The following is a 22,837-nucleotide window of genomic DNA, read 5'->3' on the forward strand; positions in this document are numbered from 1 at the left end:
AAATTACAGACTTATTTACTTGATCGATAGTGCCCAATAGGTCTTTGCCCGTGCACTTCTTATGAAAATACAAACCTGGATAAGTGACAATAACATCTTGTCCCCTTTCCAAGCAGGGTTCAGACAGAAAGTAAGCACTATCGATCAAGTTTTTCGATTCCTATTGCTGGCCTGAAAGTTTATTGTAGCATTCATTATTGATTTAAGGTCTGCATTCAACCTCATCCCTGGACACAAACTCTGGTGTGTCCTGAAAAAGATGGGCCTCCCCTGCGAGATACTAGCGCTGGTTGTTCGTCTGCACGAGAACAACTACGCATGGGTTTGCTGTGGTAGCCAAGGCCAACAGACCGACCCGATCAGGGTGAATAGGGGGGGCTGCAAGGGATGCGTATTGGCTCCTGCTCTCTTTTCACTTTTGATAAATGGAGTCATACAGCACCTTTCCGATAGTCCAGCCGATGCGGCGACCTGGAGGGGGGGGGAGGGACAAGGTAACAACTTTACTCTTTGCCGATGACACCCTGATAGTTTCTAAGACCCCTAGTGGCTTGCAACTCCTTTTAAAATGCTTTGAATCCTTCTGCGCATGAGAGGCCTTGAGGTTAAGACCAAACCTTTAATGCTGAATCCACATAGATCTTTTAAGGGCAAGCTGTTCTTGGATGGGATCCCCTTTGAGAGAGTGAGCACCTTTGATTATTTGGGTGTCACTCTGAAGACTTGTCTTGGAAACATCATATTAAGAGACTGAACCTCTAGCTTAGGCGAATTACAGGGGCCATGTTCAAAGCGCATAAGACTTCTTTGAAAAAGCCAATAGCTGCCCCTCGTTGTATTTATGATCATAAGGCTGTAGGTGCAGCTTTATATGGGGCTGAACTCTGGGAGTTTGAAAAACTGGATACATTACTAGCAACTGAAAATAAATACTTAAGATCACTATGCTCACTTCCCCAGAGTACTCCCCTGCATCGATGAGTTTAGACATGGGCAGAACCTCGATTGTAGAAAAGGCTCAGTTACACTCTCTACTCTTTTGGTTTTATTTAAAAACTACCCCTGAGATAGACCCATATGCTGCTGACCTGGATGAAGTCTACGCCCTTGACCGCTTCAGGAAAATTGGCTGATTGACCAAGGTGAAGTCTTTGATCACTACCATATGGTTAGAAGGTGCATGGGACACTAAAAATCCAGCATCTTTACCTAGTAAAGCCCTGATCAAGAAGCGTTATTGGGACTGGATGGCACAGTCTTCTATTTCTTATCCATCTTGGGGTCGCCTGACACTTGATTTCATGGAGTTTAAATTGGTCGGTTTCTTTGAACAATACTTGGAGGCTATCACAATCCTGCAGGTTAGGAAGTTCTACATGCAATTTAGATTTGGCTCCTTTCCTGTGAATACTTTCACGGCCTCCTGGCGCCAGCCTCCTTCTGTATCTCAGCTCTGTCCAGGCTGTGCCCTCGCTGCTGAGTCAATCAGCCATATTTTCTTTGTGTGCCCCAGGTACCATTTATTGAGAACTATCAGGTAGATGCATCAAGCATTTTTGCGAGCGCAAACGGTGCGAATCGCAAAATTCGGCCGTTTGCGCCCGCAAAAATGGCATTTGAGATGCATCAAGGGTTCATGCACTCGCAATTTAAGAATTCGCAAATAATTGCGAGTTCTCAAATTGCGATTGCATTTAAGGAATCGCAATTTGCGATTCCTTAAATGCAATGCATGAACCATTCCAAGATTGCGAATTCGCAATCTGGGGTTGCAATTTACCGGGAAGTCAAGCTAAGTGGTAAATAGCAAAAACTTGGAAATATGCACTTTAGTGCATTTTTCTAAGTTGTATGTTACACACACACATGTATTTGGGACATGTGTGTGCGCAACACCAGTGAACATTACCATTTCAGGGGTGCAACAGGGTGTCCTTTGGACACCCTGGCACCCTTGAAATTGCTTCCTTAATTGCTAATAGCAAATAAGGAATGACTCCCCATTCATTCCTATAGGCCTCTAGGCCCATAGGAATGAATGGGAAAGCCATTCCTTATTTGTGATTCGCAATTAGCGAAACGCAAATAAGGAATCAGTAGAAATCGCAAATAATATTGCGATTCCTACATGCATCCCGTTTTGTGAGTCTTTAATAGCGAATCCTTAAAATTCGCTACTAAGGACTCGCAAAACATAACTTTGATGCATCTGGGGGTATGTGGTTAGCTCCTGTATGCAGGTGGTTGGGTACCCATTGCCACAGGGAAGCCTTGCGCATTTTAAAATCTGATTCAAGTCTTTTAATTGCCGGTACAGTTGCCAAATTCCTTGGCAACATGTGGATCATTGGGAGGTCCATTATGAAAATGCAGTTGATGTAATTCCTCTTTAATGAATTTTGTTTAAAATGTCCTTAGGTACATAGGAACTTTTAGCTTGGATCGACTGTATTTTTAACATTATGCCCACATGGTGGGTCATGCCGTTCAGCATTTACAGCGTAGACTTGTGTGGACATAGTTCCTAATAGCTCTTAATGGCCTTGCAAGCTTTTTGAACAGTTTCATTATTGCTTAGTAATTTCGTCTAAGTTGGTCATTGATGATTGATGAGCTGGATCTATTGTTCGTAGTATGTTTACATCCACATTTCTTGTATTGCAGGTATTTGCACTTTATCAACCCTCGTATTGTTATTTAGGTTCAATGCTTAAGGTGGTCTGTGATAGTTTTTAGCTATTAGCTTTATTATGCTTAGTTCCATTTTTTATGTACTGAATGCACTTGCATTATTTTGGTCCCTCTACCATTGTTAAAGATTATTACTCAGTTTGGACTCTTACACCATGCAGCTACTGACCTCTCTATATGCATCTGTACCTTGATGGTTGTTACATGTTGCCCAGTTAAAATGCTAACTAGATAAAACAAAGAGTGTACGTTAGGCAGAACCGCTGTTTGGTAATTATGGTCCATGAACACTGGTTTTCCTGCCTCTAAAAACGTCCATTGCCAGGTGGATGATGTCATGTATCATGTTATCCTATCAGCTGGCACACAAACAGCTCACGGGCAAGCCGAGAGCTCATTCTACAAGGGGCAAAGCCGCTACAATCGCGATGCTTAGTAATGTGCCTGTTCGTGAAATATGCAAAGCGGCAACATGGCGTTCGGTGCACACTTTCGCACGCCATTATTGCCTTGATTCTGACACTCAAGCTGATGCTAGGTTTGGACATGCATCCATGAGAAACTTGTTTGGGTAATATATGTTTTGTAAGCAGGTTATGATATGCTGGTATTCGTCCGCAGGATATGAAGATGGCGTTGCTAATCTATTCACTGCTTATGACTATTAATGGGTATCCCCTGGAAGAGATGGATAAGTTACTTACCTGTAATCCCAGTTCTCTTCCAGGGCTATACTGATCAAAGTCATAAGCAACCCTCCCTCCTCCCCGGGCGAATACCATAACCATAGATATGTATCTGTTACCCATGCTGTGATTACACTGTTATATTGCGTACAGCTTTTGAAAGGAAGGCCTAAACCATGTTGTAAAGCCTGAAAAGAATGGTCCCTTTAATCTGTATGATTAATTGGTGCTGCAGATGTTCTAGTGCAATGCCTATTCTTGTGTGGAGGTGAAGGACGGTGTTTGCCCTCTCTTGGGAGCACCAGTAATCTCCACTGTTCGGTGCAGGAGTCCTCCTTACATTCATTGTGACTCGGGGCAAATGAGTGTTTCTCTCCAGATTAGGATTACAAGTCATGCTGACCTTTTGCACTGACCAGACTTTTTCCCCCACACAAGTTCTGCAAGGCTAAGCGTCTGTAGTGTGTACATTGAGGACTAAGCCTGGCAACATTTGTGTGAGGAAAAACTTCAGTTGTCTCCGTTTTCACGCTAGATTCCTACCTATGGATCTCGAAATGGGACTGCATCAGGGAAGAATTGAGCCTTCGGTATCAGTAGTTTTCCTGGGCTCGTGATTACTACACAATATTTCCTTGAATATAAGGGAATTAGTGTTATCCACTGATAGAAGCTCATTCTATCTCTTAGGTGGACCATTTGCTATCTTCACGAGCAAGGGCACACCTTGCAACTGTGTGCCTTCTGGAAGGCCTTCACTTTAATGGCCACTGGCCATTTTATACTTCCTGAGATCCTTCACTTTAGGAAAGGAGGGAAGTGACCAAATAAGGATGAAGTCAACATCAGAATGAGAAAATTATGCCACTCGATGCCTGTTTTTTCTTAAATAGTTTTGGCTGTTTCACTACTGACCACCCATCAGGAAGTGCATCTACCAAAGAAGACTAGTCTATTGTAGACAGATTTCCGTGATTGGTTGTATTTCACAATTGACTTTAGGGACTCGGGATATAGAGGACAACTGACATGGAATTATTTGGAATGTTCTTCTGATTTGACTTCGAAACTAAGCAGGAACACCACTGGAGGCTGGCGTGTCTTCAAGAAACCTTTCTTATCAAGAGGTGTACTCTGAAATATATTTCCTTTGTATTTGAAAGGTATAAAAAAGTATTCTGAGGTTATTACTGTGACAGTGGGTGATTCTTTCAATATATGCATCAATAGCTCATACCAGCATCAAAGCACTTTATTCGAGATGACTAATGTGTTTTATTGGCCATAAGGCCTTTGCGTTCTATTAACTGCTGCCTTAACTGTTATTTATGTCTCCTCTGTCTTGTTTTCACAGGAAAGTAGTGCTCGGATTCTGCTTTACCGAGGTGCCAACAAAGAGATCAAGAATCACAATGGGCAGACTCCCTTTCAGGTAGGGACTCCTCACCAGATGGAGATGAGTGTCATTGCTATTGTCATCACAAAAAAAAACAGAAAAACATGATATTCTTTATTACTTTCACCTCCCATGCAAAAATGTACTAGGGGGAGTGATAGCATTTAAAAGGAAGAGTGTTGCTCCAAACATTAAAGCTATTCACGTATAAAAAAAACTACACAACAGGGCCGCAATTTTTGATGGGTTCTGTACTACCTTCCACAAGCAGCGGATTATAATGAAGACAGTGCTTAAGAAACCAAATATTGGTTCGACATTCTCTGATGGTCTTGCTTTATATTCATCTTACCTTTCTTAACCCAAATTCCTGTCTGTGCACCATGGTCTCTGGCTGCCAATTTAGCATCCTCAAAACTGAAACAAAATATTGAAAAAGAAATATACTGGCCAAGCACTAACGGCAAACCCATGGGCATTGGCAACAAACCAGGCTCTACCCAAAACCCCACTCCCCTGCACATTGCCAACGTTTGGGAACCTACAGCCAGTTTGTCCCAGGCCTTCCTGTCCACAGGCCAAATGCTCAACCCCTGCTGTGCACAGCCAAAGGTCATTGCACAGCGGATTTTGAGTGCCTGTGACTGCCTGGATGCTGGCAGGCCATGCCCAGAGATTTTGTTTAGGTCAAGCTATGTGCCCAATCCACACTGCTCACTCCCGACGATAATGTGGAGTGGAGGGTGTTAAGTAAATACATCACAAAAACACAATGAAATTCACGGAAAAAACATAGTTAAAGACTTAGTTGTGATTCTGGTTCAAGTTTGGAAAGCCACTGAAATTCGCCAGTTATGGCCCTTAACGCACTCACTACAGATGCCAGAACTTGCTGCACTATTAATATCTGCTTTTCCCATTGTCCTTAAGGAGCCAGGGATTGGAGCCTGACCTAAGTTCTTCAAGCCTCCGCAGTGTCGAACTTTTTCTAATTTCAGTGGGTTTTCATGTTCTGTCGATATTTTTGATTTAAGTTGTGAGGCTCTGAACTGCTGAAGAATATTTAATGTCTATGACATTTCCAATATGGTTATCTGGAAAGGAAGCAAGGAGAAGAGTGTTGGTGCACTTTGAGTTAACTTAGGATAACCCCTTCGGAACCAAACATTCTCATCCAGGGGATCCTCATCAATAGTCATAAGCATTAGAATATTCTCGCCCATGTGCGGGACCCCGGAACCACTATATTATATGTGCCCCACATATATATATACTCATATATATATATATATATATATATATATATATATATATATATATATATATATATATATATATAAGAAACCGGACCCCTCTCAAGTAGGAAAGGAGAAGAGGCCACAAGTGGGAACTTTGCAGGAGCCGTTTATTAATGGACAGCGAGGCAAAATGCATTTCGGCAAGTAGCCTTCTTCAGTTGCTGTTGCTGTCACGTGATGACTCCACCTGCACCTTTGAAGTGTCCTTTACCACCCTCATTGGAAGGTAAGTAAACACCACCCCCAAGTCACATGTTGATTAAACCATGGTGGCACAAATGAGACTTCAACTCCCAGAAAACATCACTTCTGGCAAGTAAACCTTGGGGACGGCAAACATTGTTCAGGGCAAAAATGCAGTAATGAAATGGAGTAGCACGCCGAATTGAGAGTCCAACACACTCCCTCGAGTCCCACGACGGTTCAAACCTCCAGTGAAATGCAGCCTGGAAATGAGCCAGATGTAGAGCCGAAAATACAGTGAAACCGACTCCTCGTTAGGTAACGAGCTGCCGCTGGCAGTGGGCTGAGGCTGACATTGCGCTTGAGGCGGGCAGAAGTCGATCCGAGAAAACGGAGAAACAAAGAAGCTTTGACAGCTGGTGCCAGCACGCTCCTGCCGCTTGTAGAACCGGAGCCTCCAGCGCACCTCTGGCATGTGCGCAAAATGAATAAGAAACCGCACCCCTCTCAAGTAGGAAAGGAGAAGAGGCCACAAGTGGGAACTTTGCAGGAGCCGTTTATTAATATACATATATATATATATATAAAAACATGCATTAGCAGCCAAATAAAAACAGAGCTAAAATATGCTGTAAAGAATTTCCACCATACATGAGTCATAAGCATTAGAAACATGAGAAACAACACAAAGTTTGTTTTAGAAACTGTTTTAATGCTCAGAAAGCAGTAGAAATTCTCATAACTCACTGGAAGCATAGAAAGCTCCCAGGCTGCATTGCAAACACACAGTCTAAAAAGACTGAAAAGCTAACCTGTAGCTGCATAGCAATAAACTGACACCGTGCCTTTAAGGCACCCATGACCGCCAGTATCCCATCATGCCTCAGCGGTGACAGTTAGGTCAGTTGTTCTTTCCGGCTCCTTCAGAGAAGGACCCTGGTTACACAGCTCCACTAATTTTCTGTTTTTTGACAGAAAAATACTTCACTTTTAACAACGTTTGCTCTTACTTTGACATTTAACATCTAGTCAAGTAAGATACTGTCTTTTTCAGTCAGTTTAGTGAACATTTTCTTTTGAGAATGCCTTCACTCTTTGACAAATGTCCTTCTTGTGGCAACAAGAAAGCAAAATCAGACAACCACGACGTCTGTATCCTGTGTCTGCCTGAAGATCATGATCCAGGCACCTGTCCTCATTGTGAGCACCTGTCAGGAAGAACTCTCAAGGACAGGGAGAGGATTCGCATTTATGGCCTGGCTCACAGGTCATCAAGAGGAAGATCTCCGGTGAAGGGCTCCAAGAAGGCTCATACATCTTCAAAAAAGAAGTCTTCACACCCTTCAACTTCAGCGTCGGGCTCGGCGCTGAGAAAAGAACCACCGGTGGATCATCTCTCTTCTAAACTACCGTCGACGGCGGGCTCGCCGTCGAAAAGAAGACCAGGTACGTCGACGACGTCGAAGGATCCAGTTCCATCGTTGAAATCCCCTCCGCCGGCGTCGAGGAAGGTGACTCCGCCGCCGTAAACCGGGCGACGGTCGGCGTCGAGATCCAAGACCCCTCCGCCGTCGTCAATCAGGCGACGACCGGCGTCGAGGGAGGTCACTCCTCCGCCGTCGTCATCCAGGCGACGACCGGCGTCGAGAAGTGTGACCCCTCCGCCGTCGTCTAAAAAACGACGTTCGGCGTCGAGGACCAAGACCCCTCCGCCGTCGACAGGAAAAAGTCGATCGGCGTCGAGGAGGCAGTCTCCGTCAGTGTTTCGTCAGCGCTCGGCGTCGAGGGTGCCCAATACCCCTCCGCCGTCATCGCACAGACATTCAACGTCGAGGCAGAGGACTCAGTCGACGGCTGGTCATCGCCGTTCGACGTCGAGGCAGAGAGCTCCGTCGACGACTGGACATCGTCGTTCGACGTCGAGAGAGAAGCCTCCGTCGAAGACTGGACATCGTCGTTCGACGTCGAGAGAGAAGCCTCCGTCGACGACTGGACATCGTCGTTCGACGTCGAGAGAGAGGGCTCCGTCGACGGCCGGTCATGGCCGTTCGACGTCGAGACAGAGAACTCCGTCGACGGCTGGTCATCGCCGCTCGACGTCGAGGGACCATAGATCCTCACATAGACAATCAAAGTCGAGATTGTTTGACCCGCCGACTCCCCGAAGGCGCTCGACGGCGAGGGAAGATCGCTCGACGTCGAGGTTTTCAGATGTGGTTATGGTAACGGAGTCAGCTTCCCGTCATTCCACTTCACGGTCCTCTGGCTCCTCAACTGCATCTTCAAAGTCCAGAAGTCCTGTGCGCAAATCTCCTGAGCGTCAGCCAGACCCTTCGGCTGGCAAATCAGACTATCACCAAGATGGTACAGGTCTTTGGACCATTGGAGAGATTCTGGGGCTGCCAAACGTATGCAAGAATATGCCAGCCCACAGCACAGGTCTCCTCTTCAGGATCTGGTAGAGGAGATGGACAAGCGTAGTCCTCCCAGGCGCAAATCACCTGTGAGAACACCAACCAGATCTCCCAGAAGGTCCCGATCTCCCAGAAAAGGACCTCGTTCAGAAGATCGGATCAGATCTCGCTCTCCTAGACAGGAGGAGCGTTCAAAAAGATCGCGGGAGAGGAGGCACAGTGCTCACCGTAGACGTCGACGAACTCCGTCTACTTCATCTACCTCTTCTACCAGGTCTTCCAAGAGGGACTACTCCCCTACGTTGACGGACAGTCCTACGTCCAGATCCTCCCCAGTGGATGACATTGGCACGTATCTAGATGTCCTGCAAAGAGGAGCTCAGAAGCTGAGCATTGAAATGTCTGTCCCTCAGGTTACAACGACAGTCATTTTTGAGACTTTACACAAAAAAGCTATCTCCCGTCCTCTGCTGCCTTTAGTCCCGGGGATTATGGGTCCTGTCAAAGAGGTTTTCCTAACTCCGGCGGCTATCAGTGCGGTGCCAGCCCGCATTCAGAAAAAATACAAACCGGCCTCTTCTGACGCGGTTTTTGTAAAATCTGACCCTCCAGCAGACTCTGTAATTGTGGCAGCGGCGAGGAAGACACATGCAGTTGCCGGTTCCTCTTCAGTCCCACCAGCCAAGGACAGCAAATCTCAAGACTCCTGGGGTCGCAAGGTTTGCAACTCAGCTGCATCCACTCTTAAGGTTTCTAGTGCGGCTGCGCTTCTGGGTCGATACGACAGAGCCTAATGGGACTCCATGGAAAGGTTCAAATCCAAGCTGCCAAAGGAAGACCAGCAGGATTTTGAAGAGACTGTGACAGAAGGATGTCTGGTGGCGAATCAGATGATAAGCACGGCTGCGGATGGTGCTGTCCTTGCGGCGCATTCCTATTCACATGGGGTTTGTGCCAGGAGGTCGGCCTGGTTGCGCCTTACAGGTCTGAAGCCGGATGCTCAGCATCGCATCCTTAATCTCCCCTTTTCGGGTTCCGCTCTCTTCGGGGAACATACTGACGAAGAAATGACCCGAATGAAGACGGAACTGGACACAGTGAAAGCAGTGGGTTTGGAGAAGAAAAAAGAATTCAAACGCCGCTTCAAGACCAACAGGGGGAGAGGTGCTCAACAGAGGGTTCAAACCCCTCAGTGGTCCAAAATAAGAACCAGGGGAAATCCCAGTTTCGAGGCAAACCCGGCAGAGGTAGAGGAGGTCACCAACAATCCTCTAACACCACAAGAGGAGGAAAGGCCTGAGCAGTGGCTTCCTCTGGCGCCGTTACCCACTCCAGTGGGAGGAAGTGCTTCACAACACCTGGCAGAGTGGGTCAGCATCACAATGGATCAGTGGGTGCTGAATATACTGCGCAATGGATACACGCTACGTTTCCGTGCGCCTCCGAAGAGCATTCCTCCAAAGAGCTCTTGCCCTCACCAGCTAAGCTTGCTCCGAAGAGAGGTAAAAGTCCTACTGCAAAAAAGAGCGATAGAGGAGGTTCCTCTCGCTCAAAGAGGAAAGGGAGTTTACTCCAGATATTTTCTTGTCCCCAAAAAAGATCAGGAGGACAAGTTCAGACCAATACTCGATCTGCGACTTTTAAACAAAGTCATCGTCAGAGAAAAGTTCCGCATGTTAGCGCTTCACCAAATATGCCCACATCTTCAAGTCGGAGATTGGATGTGTTCGGTGGACCTGCAAGATGCGTACTTTCACATCCCAATTGCTCAACAACATCGCAAGTACTTGAGGTTTGTCGTAGGGAACAAACACTACCAGTACAAAGTGCTACCCTTCCGTCTCAAGTCCGCACCACGAGTCTTCACCAAATGCATGGCAGTGGTGGCGGCTTTTCTTCACAAGAAGGGGCTCTTCATCTACCCATACCTGGACGACTGGCTCCTAAAAGGTCCATCTCCGGTACAGGTAAAGCACAATCTACATCTGTGTCTGCACCAGTTGCGCAGGCTCGGCCTCCATGTGAACCTGGAGAAGTCAGTCCAGCGGCCTACACAGTCCATCCACTACCTAGGCTCCGTTCTGGACACAAAAGTGGGAAAAGCGTTTCCTTCAGGGGAGAGACTTTTTTCCATGAGTCAGAAATGTGGACTTGATAATTCCTTGCCGAGCTCTCCAAATATCCACAGGTGCAAATAATCCAAAGTATGAATAGATCAGGTATTAGTCAAATGTGGACTCCTGCTAGAGTCTCGGCTTCCAACAGCCCGACAAGTAGCATCCCTGCTGGGTTCCATGGCGTCCTGCATTTTTCTCATCCCAAACGCCAGGCTGAGAATGCGTCCTCTACGGCAGGCTCTGGAGGATCAGTGGGACCAAGCGACAGGACGTTGGGAAGATCGTATCATGCTTTCCCAAGCGACGAAAGATGCCATCAAATGGTGGACTCGGAGAAAGAATTTACTGGTGGGGGTACTGTTTCACCAACCTCTTCCATCCCAGTCTATAGTGACGGATGCCTCTCTGCAAGGCTGGGGAGCGCACATGGGTCCGCTTCAAATTCAAGGCCAGTGGTCTGCGCAGGAGCAGACATACCACATCAATATGCTGGAGCTCAGAGCAGTATTCCTGGCTCTCAAAGCTTTCTTTCCAGCGATAGAGTCCAACTCAGTCCTAGTTCAGACGGACAATACGACCACCATGTTCTATCTGAACAAACAAAGAGGCACAAGGTCTCGCCCACTTTCTCGAGAGGCTCAGGCAATCTGGCATTGGCTCCTCTCTCGAGGCCTCATGGTAGTGGCAGTGCACCTTCCAGGCGAGTTGAACGTAAAAGCAGACGCACTCAGCAGGCACTTCGAAGATCAGCCAGACTGGGTGCTAAAAGACGAAGTAGTAGAAGAGCTTTTTCGTTGCTGGGGTCGTCCAACCATAGACTTGTTTGCAGACGACAAAAACGCCAAATGCCACGCCTTCGCGTCCAGGTTCCACCGGCCAGGGACGCAGGGGAATGCTCTACTGATGGATTGGTCAGGGACATTCGCTTACGCGTTTCCTCCCCTGGCTCTGATTCCGAGAGTAGTTTCCAAGCTCCGCAGGTCGAACATGGAAATGATCCTGATAGCTCCGGATTGGCCGCGGCAGTGGTGGTACCCGGACCTTCTACATCTGTCTGTGTGTCCACACAGACGACTCCCTTGCAGGCCGGACCTGTTGAGCAAGATGAACGGGAGGATAATGCATCCCAACCTCCCATCACTGAACCTAACAGCATGGCTCCTGAGGTCCTGCAATATGGACATTTGAACTTGCCTCCTGAATGCAGGAACATTTTAAAAGAGGCTAAGAGGCCTTCCACGAGAGCGTCCTATGCGTTCGAGTGGAAAAGGTTTTACTTATGGTGTAGGGATCATCACCTAGATCCGAGTAAAGGGCAGGAGGACGTCATCTTGCCATACCTCCTTTCCCTGGCAACTGCTGGTTTAAAGTACGCTTCTATTAGGGTGCATTTGTCAGCCATAGTAGCATACAGAAAATCACCTGATCAGATTTCTTTCTTTCAGGTTCCAGTGGTTAAGGACTTCCTCCAGGGGTTGAAAAAAGTGTATCCCCCTGTGCGAAACCCTTCTCCTCCATGGGAATTGAACCTGGTTATATCCAGGTTAATGTCACCTCCTTTCGAGCCCATCCACAAGGCCTCTTTGCAACATCTCTCTTGGAAGGCGGCCTTTTTGGTGGCGATTACCTCTGCGCGCAGAGTAAGCGAGATTCAAGTGCTCTGTGCGAAAGAACCATATACTGTTTTTCATCACAATAGAGTAGTCCTAAGGGCTCATCCATCTTTCTTGCCTAAAGTCATTTCTGATTTTCATATAAATCAGTCCATTTACCTCCCTTCGTTTTTTCCAAATCCTACGACCCCAGCCGAGCGGTCACTTCACTCCTTAGATCTTAAGAGAGTGCTCAAGTTCTATTTGGAAATGACCAAAGGGATTAGGAAAACTGATCAACTGTTTGTATGTATTGCGACTTATATAGCGCACGTATCACCCAAAGGCATCAAGGCGCTTGCTTAGGGAACCCTTCCTGGTATTCCCCTGTGAGATACCCCGGCAGGGTATCCACAAGGTGAAAGCCAGGCATCCCGCCGCGAGGGGCCGTAGTGGAGATTAAGCAAGCTATTGCCCAGAGTTGCAGAGTGTGACCCCGTGAGTCGAGTAGGCACCGGAGCGAGAATTGTCGAGTCTGTGGAATTTTTGAGCCCGAGTCCCGCCGAGGCGGGGAATCGAACCCTGGTCCACGGCCGATCTCAGCTTCCGGGTCTGCTGCCTCTAACCACCGAGCCACGCTTCTCCTTTGTGAACTATGGTTCAATGCGAACAGGTTTTCCAGTGGCCAAGAGGTCCATCGCGAGATGGATTGTCTCGTGCATTAAATTGGCCTATCAGCTTGCAGGCAAGCCTTTGTTGGGGTCACCCAAAGCGCATTCCACTAGAGGGAAGGCCGCTAAGGTAGCTTTCTTGCACGACATTCCAATGTCAGAGATATGCAAGGCTGCGACATGGAAATCAGTTCATACCTTTACAAGGCATTACTGCCTAGAATCTTATTCCAGGGCCGATACTCAAGTAGGACAAGCCTCTTTGAGGAATCTATTTGGGTAGTACGAGCTTAGTGGTTACTAGGCTTAATATGGTTATTACTGTATTGTTACTCCTTTGCCCGCAGGGAGATGAGGTGAGGCTCGCTATTCTATTCTAATGCTTATGACTATTGATGAGGATCCCCTGAAAGAGAAGGATTAGTTACTTACCTGTAATCCTAGTTCTCTTCCAGCGGTATCCTCATCAAAGTCATAAGCAACCCTCCCCGGGCAAAGGACATTCTTTAATAAGGAGATATTGTTAACCTATCTGTTACTGGGTTTATTTTCAGTCTCCGAAAAGAACAACTGACCTAACTGTCACCCCTGAGGCATGATGGGATACTGGGGGTCATGGGTGCCTTAAAGGCACGGTGTCAGTTTATTGCTATGCAGCTACAGGTTAGCTTTTCAGTCTTTTTAGACTGTGTGTTTGCAATGCAGCCTGGGAGCTTTCTATGCTTCCAGTGAGTTATGAGAATTTCTACTGCTTTCTGAGCATTAAAACAGTTTCTAAAACAAACTTTGTGTTGTTTCTTGTGTTTCTAATGCTTATTACTCATGTATGGTGGAAATTCTTTACAGCATATTTCAGCTCTGTTTTTATTTGGCTGCTATTGCATGTTTTTATATATATGTATATATATATATGAGTATATATATATGTGGGGCACATATAATATAGTGTTTCCGGGGTACCGCACATGGGCGGGAATATTCTAATGCTTATGACTTTGATGAGGATACCCCTGGAAGAGAACTAGGATTACAGGTAAGTAACTAATCCATATGGTATCCCGGAATTTAAAACATCTAAATGAACTGCTCAAAAGAAGGATCATGTGGAAATCATTGCTAGAACTCTGCCAGGAGATTATCTGTCTAGAAGAAACGGACTTAGTTATGAGACATTGGTATAGATGCATCAACAATGCCATTTGCGATTCCATAGTAGTGAAAAATAAGGATTCGCTAATAAGGAATTGCAAAAAGCTATTCATGTAGAAATCGCAAAAAAAATAGCGATTTCTAAACATTCCTTAATTGCGATTCGCAAATTGCGAGTGGCAATTAAGGAATAGGAATAGAGGCCCATAGGAATGAATGGGAAGACATTCTCAATTTGCGATTCTCAATTAGAGAATCGCAAATTGAGATCGCAAGTCCAAGGGTGCCAGGGTGTCAAAAGGACACCCTGTTGCACCCCTGAAATCGGCATATGAGCACATCTTGCACACACACATGCCCCAAGGGCATGTGTGTGTGTAAAATAGAACTTTGAAAAATGCACTTTAGTGCATTTTTCAAAGTTTTTGCAAATTACCATAAAGTTCAACTTCATGGTAATTTGCTCCCCCTATTAGCGAAATCGCAAATTTTTTTAATTTGATGCATTGCATTTAAGGAATCTCAATTTGAGATTCCTTAAATGCAATCGCAATTGAAGTAATCGCAGTTTTGCGATTTCTTAAATTGCGATTTTTGCATTTGGGATGATGCATTCCAAATGCAAAAATACTGGTCGCAAAGGGGCAGATTCTGAGAATCTGCCCCTTTGCGAACGTTTTTTCCTTTGATGCATCTATACCATTGAAACATAATGAAATGGCTACCCTTGCTCCACTTCTCTTTCCTTGACAATAAAAAACATACAAGGCTGGTAGATTTTGAAAGGTTAAGGGTGATCTTGAAGGTTGCATGATAACCAAGGCAATGTTCTATTCTCCAAATACAGGGCAGCATGCTTTTTTACTAAATTTAATGATTCAGCACTCACATATTGCAGAAGGGGATATTAATCTCACAGTGACTTTAACTTTGTTTGGAATGGGAGCCTGAACGGTTCTTGAACTGAAATACAATTGACTAATGTGTTTTCTGGAAAGCGAAATAATTAATTGCTCTGAATAGGCCGATGGGATATGTGGAGGGAACTTTGTGAGCAAGATATACGGCTAAGAATTTTGTCGTCCTCTCCTTGCCTTTGAAGATATAGACCTACCTCTTAGAAAGCCTCAACACTCTAGGTCACTGTTTCTGAGGGAAGGTGCAAGATCGAGAATCCCCATCACACCTTTACAGGGTACAAAGAGGCAGGGTGGGGTGGCATACCCAATCTTGGCATGTACTATAAAGCAGCATAAGAGTGGTAATTGAATAGTACCAGACAGAAATTGAAAAAGTACTACTTCATATTGAAAAACCTAAATGTGCAAATCAAGTGGGGCATTCTTTAGTTGAGAAAGGGATTAAGGCCTTCAACCGCATACCGGAACACGCAGTGCAGACTGCTCTAAACACCTATTATAGGATAGCTACACAACAGGGCGTTTGCTGCTTTCTAACCCAATATAATCCAATTCATCTTAATCCAGCCTTCACCCTGTCACTTCATTATTTTTCATTTGACAAGCAGAAGGAAGAGGGGAGGTGTAAATATATTGCAGACATGTTCAGAAAGACCTCGATTGAAACTAACACACAGTGGAAATAAGACTTTAAACTAAGTGAATAAGAAGGTCTGCATTATATTCCAATTCATCACTGGGATTGTGAACTCCACAATGGGATTTTACAGAAAAGTGGGATGGGTTTAACAAGAAAAAACGAAACTTTTGACATTTCATTTTTTAAGAGTAGACTGTGGTCCATGGAACCACTGCCAGCTCTTAACAAATACTTGTTTCAACATCCACAAAGGGGTCCCTTTGGCGACCCCTTCTCATTTGTGAATGGTTACCACGTCCTTTGAGGTGTCAGTAAAACATTATTGTTTTGTGACTGTAATTCGGTCGCAAAACATTCATACCTACCACTGCAATTGTGAATTTGGAAGGGACGCCCTTATGACGCGCCTTTCAAATACTGAATTACAAATAAAAACTGAAAGTCAGTAGCATGTTATCAAATCCTATTTTGTGATTTTTACTTATATAAAAGCAATTATCCCGTACTAGGGTATTTTTCATAGATTCGCATGCCTGAATCATTCCCCGTCGTCGGTATGGGAGTCCCTGGTACATAAATAAAGTAATGTCCCATTAGACATATAGAGTAATAGGCCAAAGGCCTCACCTTAGTAACATATCCAGGTCCTTTTGTAATAAGGACATAACTCTAGAGAGCAACCAATCAGCTTCCACCACCCTCTGGAAACTTTTTTTTTTATACACCATATTGCTTTCTCTTTTACTTTTTCTTGTATGGTATATTTCTCTCTCTCAACCTCTCTCTGACTCATTCTTTATATATCTATTTTGTCTCCCTCATTCTCTTTAGCCCCCAGCACCCGTTTTCTTTTGGTCACCTACCTGTAGATCCGCTTTCCTTTCCCTCACACCAACATACTGTTCTTTTTAATTTTTCTCAATTTCCTCAGTGTAAATCTAATTTTTTATTTCTCTGTTTTCTTTGGTCACCATATTATGTTGCTATTTTCCTTCTTTCTCTTTGTTTAACCTCATTAGGGTCCATTACTAGATAGGCAGATTTATGTTCAGAGATGCCCGTGACTGCAATTATAGTTTTTGTCCCCGGAATAGGAAAAAATATGCAGAACTGGAATTGCCAGGTACATTTTCACATGGGGATTCACGATTCTTGTGGAAAATTCCACACCTACTATCAGCAATTGGCAAGTGGCAGTAGGGACAGACGGGCTAGGGTGAGGAGGGTGTCAGGGGACAAGGGAGGGCGGTGCAGGCAGCGAGGAGACATCCATACTCCGACCTGTGTCTTAGGAGGGGTGAGTAAGGACCCAGTTTTCTCTTGTGCCAGTTGCCCAAGCTCAAACTTCATGTAATTTTCATGACTGGCTTCACCTGCTGGTAAAATCGGGCCTGTTGTTTGTGCACCTGGAAAATTCGGATGCTGAAGAATACTAGAATTGTTGGGATTGGGCAAGGCAGCGCCTCACATTCAGGGCATTCCTCTTTTTGGGGCTTTAGATTTCGGTTTCTGATATGGTGTTTCCTTAACTTTCTAATGTTTTTTGCTGCTTGCATTGTTGTGCTTCTGTTTTGTGTCATCATTCTTCTCTATGTTTTGTGTTTTTTGCCCAAAGGTTGCTGTGATTTCAGGGAACTTTGAATTAGGAGAGCTGATAAAAAGCCACAGAGAAGTAGATGTTGGTAAGTGTGGGTGCTGACCTCTCTAAATCTGTGACGTTAAGTGAGGGTTTTCATATATATTGACTCAACACCATCTCACTTTCAAATGTGTATTGGTGTCCAACACGATCCTTTGAATTGATTCATATGCTGTAAGAAATTTCAGACTCAGAAAAAAGACCCTGATGAATAATTATGCAATAGTTAACATTTTCTACCTCCTAGACTAAACTGCTGACCGCACCAGCACGCGCACACTAGCTTTCATGCACCCTTATCAACACACGCTCACTATGCAAACACACTATTGAGATTTGGGGCCTCATCACCACCCTTGCACCCAACATCATCTTCCATAAAAACACCTGGCTCAACCCCACATCCTTATCTCACATCGCCAGTGCAGTACCCTAAAGATATAAGATTACCCACCGTGACAGTATCAACAAGCCAGGCGGAGAAGTCACCATCATGTACAGAGAATACATCCGGTGCGCCACCACGACAGATGACATTGCCCCAGCCATGGAACATCTCAACTTCCACCTCCAGACGGATGGCAAAACCACCTCGAGCACCCTCACTTACCAACCCCCAGGTCTACAACCAAATTTCTGCAGCTTCATAGCCGACTTCATTGCCCCCCTCACCCAGCCGCTGCCCGCGGAGGGTGTTTCGGTGGGGCAGAGAGGCGGGGTGGGGAAGGGGCAGAGTGGGGTTGCTAAAAACCGGAGTCTGGATAATTGAAGGGAAGTAAACAATTTAATTAAAAAAACGAATTCCGTAGCGCGCCCTGCATCGCGCTACGAAATTCGTTTTATTTATTAAATTGTTTACTTACCTTCAATTATCCATACTCCGGTTTTTAGCACCCCCCACCCTGCCCCTCTCCGCCCCACCAAAACTCCCTCCTCCGGATGTGGCTGCCCTCAAGAGGGACTCCAAAGACTACCTACTCCTCGGCAACCTAAACTTCCTTCTTAGTGACCACAACAGTACCAACACCATCAAATTCCTTAACAGCATAAACACCATCGGCCTCACCCAACTCGTCCACGCCCACACACACACATCGCAGGCCACATGTTTGACCCCGATCTTCACCTCCAGTGGCCACATCAAGTACATCCACAATACAGAACTCACCAGAACAGGCCAATCCATTATCCACTTCAACATCACTAGGCCAAGGACCTCCGCCACCAATCTTGCCAGCACCCCCCACAGCAGCTGGAGCAAAGTCTCAGAGGCCCTCAACACGTTTCACCCCATGCCCGCCAACAACCTAGACCAGAACGTCAGAAACGTCTATACACGGTTCACTAACTGCACCAACATCGCTCCTTTCAGCAACAATAACATACACACAGAAGATTCAGCAAGCGGTTGAGCTGGTACACCAAGGACCCAGGACTGCTAAATGCTACTTTAAACAACTGGAGAGAGGCCTCCTCTCAGACAGTCCTCAGCCTCTACTACTGACAGAAAGGAGATTCGAAAAAACAGCAAGGAACTCTTCAACATCAACAAGGAATTTTCTCACCCCTCAGCTGCATTAAACATCAACCCCTCACAGGAATTCTGTAACAACCGTGCACACTTCTTCGATGGCAAGATCGCAAAAATCTACAGAAACTTCAACCCCCAGCCCAAGGCCACTGACTTCTTCAACCAAAACAACGGCCCGCTACCACTGCAGATAACTGACTGACCAACTGAAACCAACTCCCCCCAGAGGACGCCACCTCCGTTCTGAGCTCAGGAACCCCCAACAACCTGTGTCCTCCTCACATCTTTAACTTAGGATTAGCCAGAATCAGCCATGAACTAACCACCCTGTTCCATCCTTTAATAGTCACGGACACCTTCCCTGAGCACTGGTAACATGCAGAGGTCAACGCCCTTCTTAAGAAACCTTCAACTGACCGCATGAAATCAACAACTACTGTCCTATTTCCCTGCTCCAGTTACCGGCCAAAGTATTAGAAAAAGTCAGCATCCAACAACGCTCCTCATATCTGGAACAAACCACCTACTCGATACTTCCCAATCTGGATTCCACAGCCACCACAGCACTAAGTCAGCCCTCATCGCAGCCACCAAAGACATTGGAGCCCCACTCGGCCAAGGAGAGGCAGTGCTCTATTCATCCTATACATTTTTGCATTCAACGTGGTTTCTCACCGCACACTTCTTGCAGGGCTGCACAACATTGGTATCCAAGGAGCCACTCTCAGATGCATCGCCTCCATCCTCACCGGGAGAAGCCAAAAAGTCTGCCTAGTACCATTTTATCCGAGCCCAAAGAAGTAATCTGTGGGGTACTGCAAGGATTCTCGCACAGCCTCAACCCATTCAAAATGTGCATGCCTCAAGGGGGCAGCATTGTTGAAACCCATGGGCTCAGCATTTTATCCTATGCCGATGACACACAACCTATCCTCTACCTCTCTGTAAACACTACCAACACTAAGATCAACTTCCGCAACTACATAACAGACGTCGTCTACTGGATGAAGGACAACTGCCTGAAACACAGACAAGACAGAGGTGCTACTCTTCGGTGACAAAGGCTCCCCATGGGATGCCACCTGATGGCCACCAACCCAGACGGACAAGCCAGAACCCTGGGCATCATCCTGGAAAAAACGTTAGTCATGATGACCCAGATCAACTCAGCCTCCTCCTCCTTCTTCTTCATCCTTCTCATGCGTCGTAAGATCTTCAAATGGCTACTCCAAAGCTCAGAACACACAATCCCCCAGGACGTCATTCAGCCGACTGGATTATGGTAACGCTCTCTACACAGATCACACAGAACACTGCAGCCAGACTCATCCTCGGCCTCTCAAGAAGAACCCACATCACCACGCACCTCAGGAAACTCCACGGGTTCCCTATTCAGAAAAGATGTCCTGACTCACTATTTCAAGCCCCTATACAACTGTGGACCCACCTACATGAACCACCTCCTTAACTTTCACCAGCCCACCAGACACCTCTGCTCTGTTTCCCACTCGTTAGCCCACACCCTCTGTTTCTAGCGAAGCAGGAGTGGAGGATGTTCTTTCTCCTATCTGGCAGTGAAGACATGAAAAATACTACCCCTATATCTCCGGACCTCCCCATGACTTCTGGAGTTCTGTAATGCTCCAAAGACCCAGCTCTTTGGCTGATCACCTAGACCCTGCCAGCAACTTGATACCCTAACGGGTGACAAGCTGCACTGTACAAATCGACTGATTGATTGATTGCTTTACCACACTGTAAATTTGCATATGAATTTACTGTACCAATGCTGTAACATGATACCAAGCCCAGTAACGTGCAATTACAAATGAAACCCTATGGAATAGGGATTTAATGTGTGGGGACAGTTTTTCCGGCCATAAAACCACACAGGTTTACACATACATGTATTACTTGCTCTGAGGATGTGGTAAATGTATGCTGTGTGCTCTGTAAAGGGTGAGAGTTAGGAAAAGGAGGGCGGGGGTGTTGTGTTAGGGAAGGGGAAATATTTGTTAGCAAGGAAAGCCTTGTTTGTGTCCCTCTATTAGAAAAAACAGGACTGAAACTTGTCTGCTACTGCATGAAAAGTATCCTGCAATTTTTCACATCAGATTGGTTAACACCCAAAAAAGGAGTGTGGGAAAACCCAACAACTAATAATCAGGCGGAACAAAATTAACAAATGAAAGCATGCATTCATTTTCTTCCATCTGACTAGTGATAGGGACTCTAGTATTTAGATTGTCCTGCTGTTTGTCAGATATGCAATGTATTCAACCAAAAAACCTTCATCGGGAGACTTATGAGAGTTTGAGAAACTAGCTATTGTTGTTAGTCTCCTCAGAAAAGAAACCAAATTAATTCACTGGAGAGAGGGGCATTTCTGATTCTGAAGACTCAAGTTATTCATGATCCATATCAAAACCTCTAGCTTGATGACACCTTCTAATTTTGAAGGCTTGTTGATAAAGCATTGCACTCAATTCGAACATGCTTGGGCCATGGATCTTACACTCCCATTAATGTATTTTTAGGTGCACCATCAAAACCATGTATTCAGCCTATAATGCTACTTTCAAGCCTAGAAGCAAGTTGTGATTTTTCAAGGTGTGCTGAGAGGAGAACGAGCCTCTGTCATTGATTGTCAAGGCTTGTTTCAAGTTTATCTGACTTGCCTTTCACTCCTTCTACTCACTGTATCCTTATGTGAGCAAGTCTCCTAATTCTTTTGTGAGTGGATGAAGATGAACATAACATCTGATAAGTGCAGAATGAGCAGGGCATGATACTGCTTCACAAAGGCGTTATTGATTTAAGCTTCACATAAAGTTGGATGACCTTGAGTAAGATAGCTTGCTTGTAAATGAGTAGACAGATCTCATTCAGGCCTTGAGAAAGTAAACAAACACATCTAGCCATAAAATTATGTATGGTCTTGATTAATTCTATTCCTCCCTAGAATCGTACAAGGAGATTTTCTTGTTGACTGGATCGAAAACATTTGGATTTTCACTTGCTAGATCTTGGGTGTAATAGTATGAACAAAGATTGACCTTCATTTGCAATTTAAGGTCGTTTTGTTACAAATGTTTTCAGGAGGTTTTTAAGTAGGGGATGTGCATGATGTTAAATAACACTGTACTATCATGTTTGAATATTCTTAATAATTCAACAATATCTTTGTGATGCATCGTATATTTGCAGATATTGCAATTTAATTTGAAATTCAATTTTCTTCTGGCAGTGGAATCTCAGCTTCTGCTGCATTGGATCTTTAATAGATTCACATGCTTAAATCTTTCAGTTTAGAAAACAGTTTGTTATATAAACAATTACAAAACAAGGTATGTTTAGTAGCCATTCATCCTTATTTGAAAAGACTTGACTTTAACCAATGAGTTTGAAGGGCCATGAACTACACTGGCCAGAGTTAATTACCTCTCAAAGTTTCATGTCGTGAGTGCCGGGAGACTCTTTTGAGCTGAACAGGGATTCTCTAAATTCTGGCAATTTGGGGGGTTTTATCTAACCCCTTTGGTAGTTTCCCCCTAAAGTTCTGCCTCTTGGGTCTTGTACTAGGTCTTGCATCTTCTAGGATGTTGGATTCTTAAAGTAAAGCTATCTTGGGTCTTGTACTAGGTCTTGCATCTTCTAGGATGTTGGATTCTTAAAGTAAAGCTATATTCAGGCTTTTTAGAGCTTGTGGCAAAAAGCGTCTCCATATAAGACATGCTTTTATTGCCGCTAGCCTAAGCATAAACATGTGTATTGTAAATCCTACAGAATATTCTTGTCAAAGATGCTCCAGGATCATGAGAGCAGGGTGCCATACTAACTGAAGAGGGAAGATGCTCTGCCTCTAGGGCTAAGTCAGCCAAAAGTGTTAATTCCACTTCTTTCCAAAAGA

The 22,837-nt window shown here is 45.2% G+C and overlaps 1 protein-coding gene across 3 annotated transcripts in view; it reads left to right on the plus strand.

Annotated features, from left to right (window-relative positions):
- Nucleotides 1–22,837, plus strand: part of SHANK1 (SH3 and multiple ankyrin repeat domains 1) — a 1,403,433-nt gene that overhangs the window by 65,722 nt on the left and 1,314,874 nt on the right. For all 3 annotated transcript variants that reach the window (XM_078655298.1, XM_078655300.1, XM_078655299.1), the window contains 2 exons: nt 4,732–4,809; nt 17,373–17,439. In XM_078655298.1, the coding sequence (XP_078511424.1) occupies nt 4,732–4,809; nt 17,373–17,439 (145 nt within the window). The remainder of the gene's footprint in view (nt 1–4,731; nt 4,810–17,372; nt 17,440–22,837) is intronic.

This window comes from Lissotriton helveticus, chromosome 7 (genome assembly GCF_964261635.1).
Source record: "Lissotriton helveticus chromosome 7, aLisHel1.1, whole genome shotgun sequence".
NCBI lineage: Eukaryota > Metazoa > Chordata > Amphibia > Caudata > Salamandridae > Lissotriton > Lissotriton helveticus.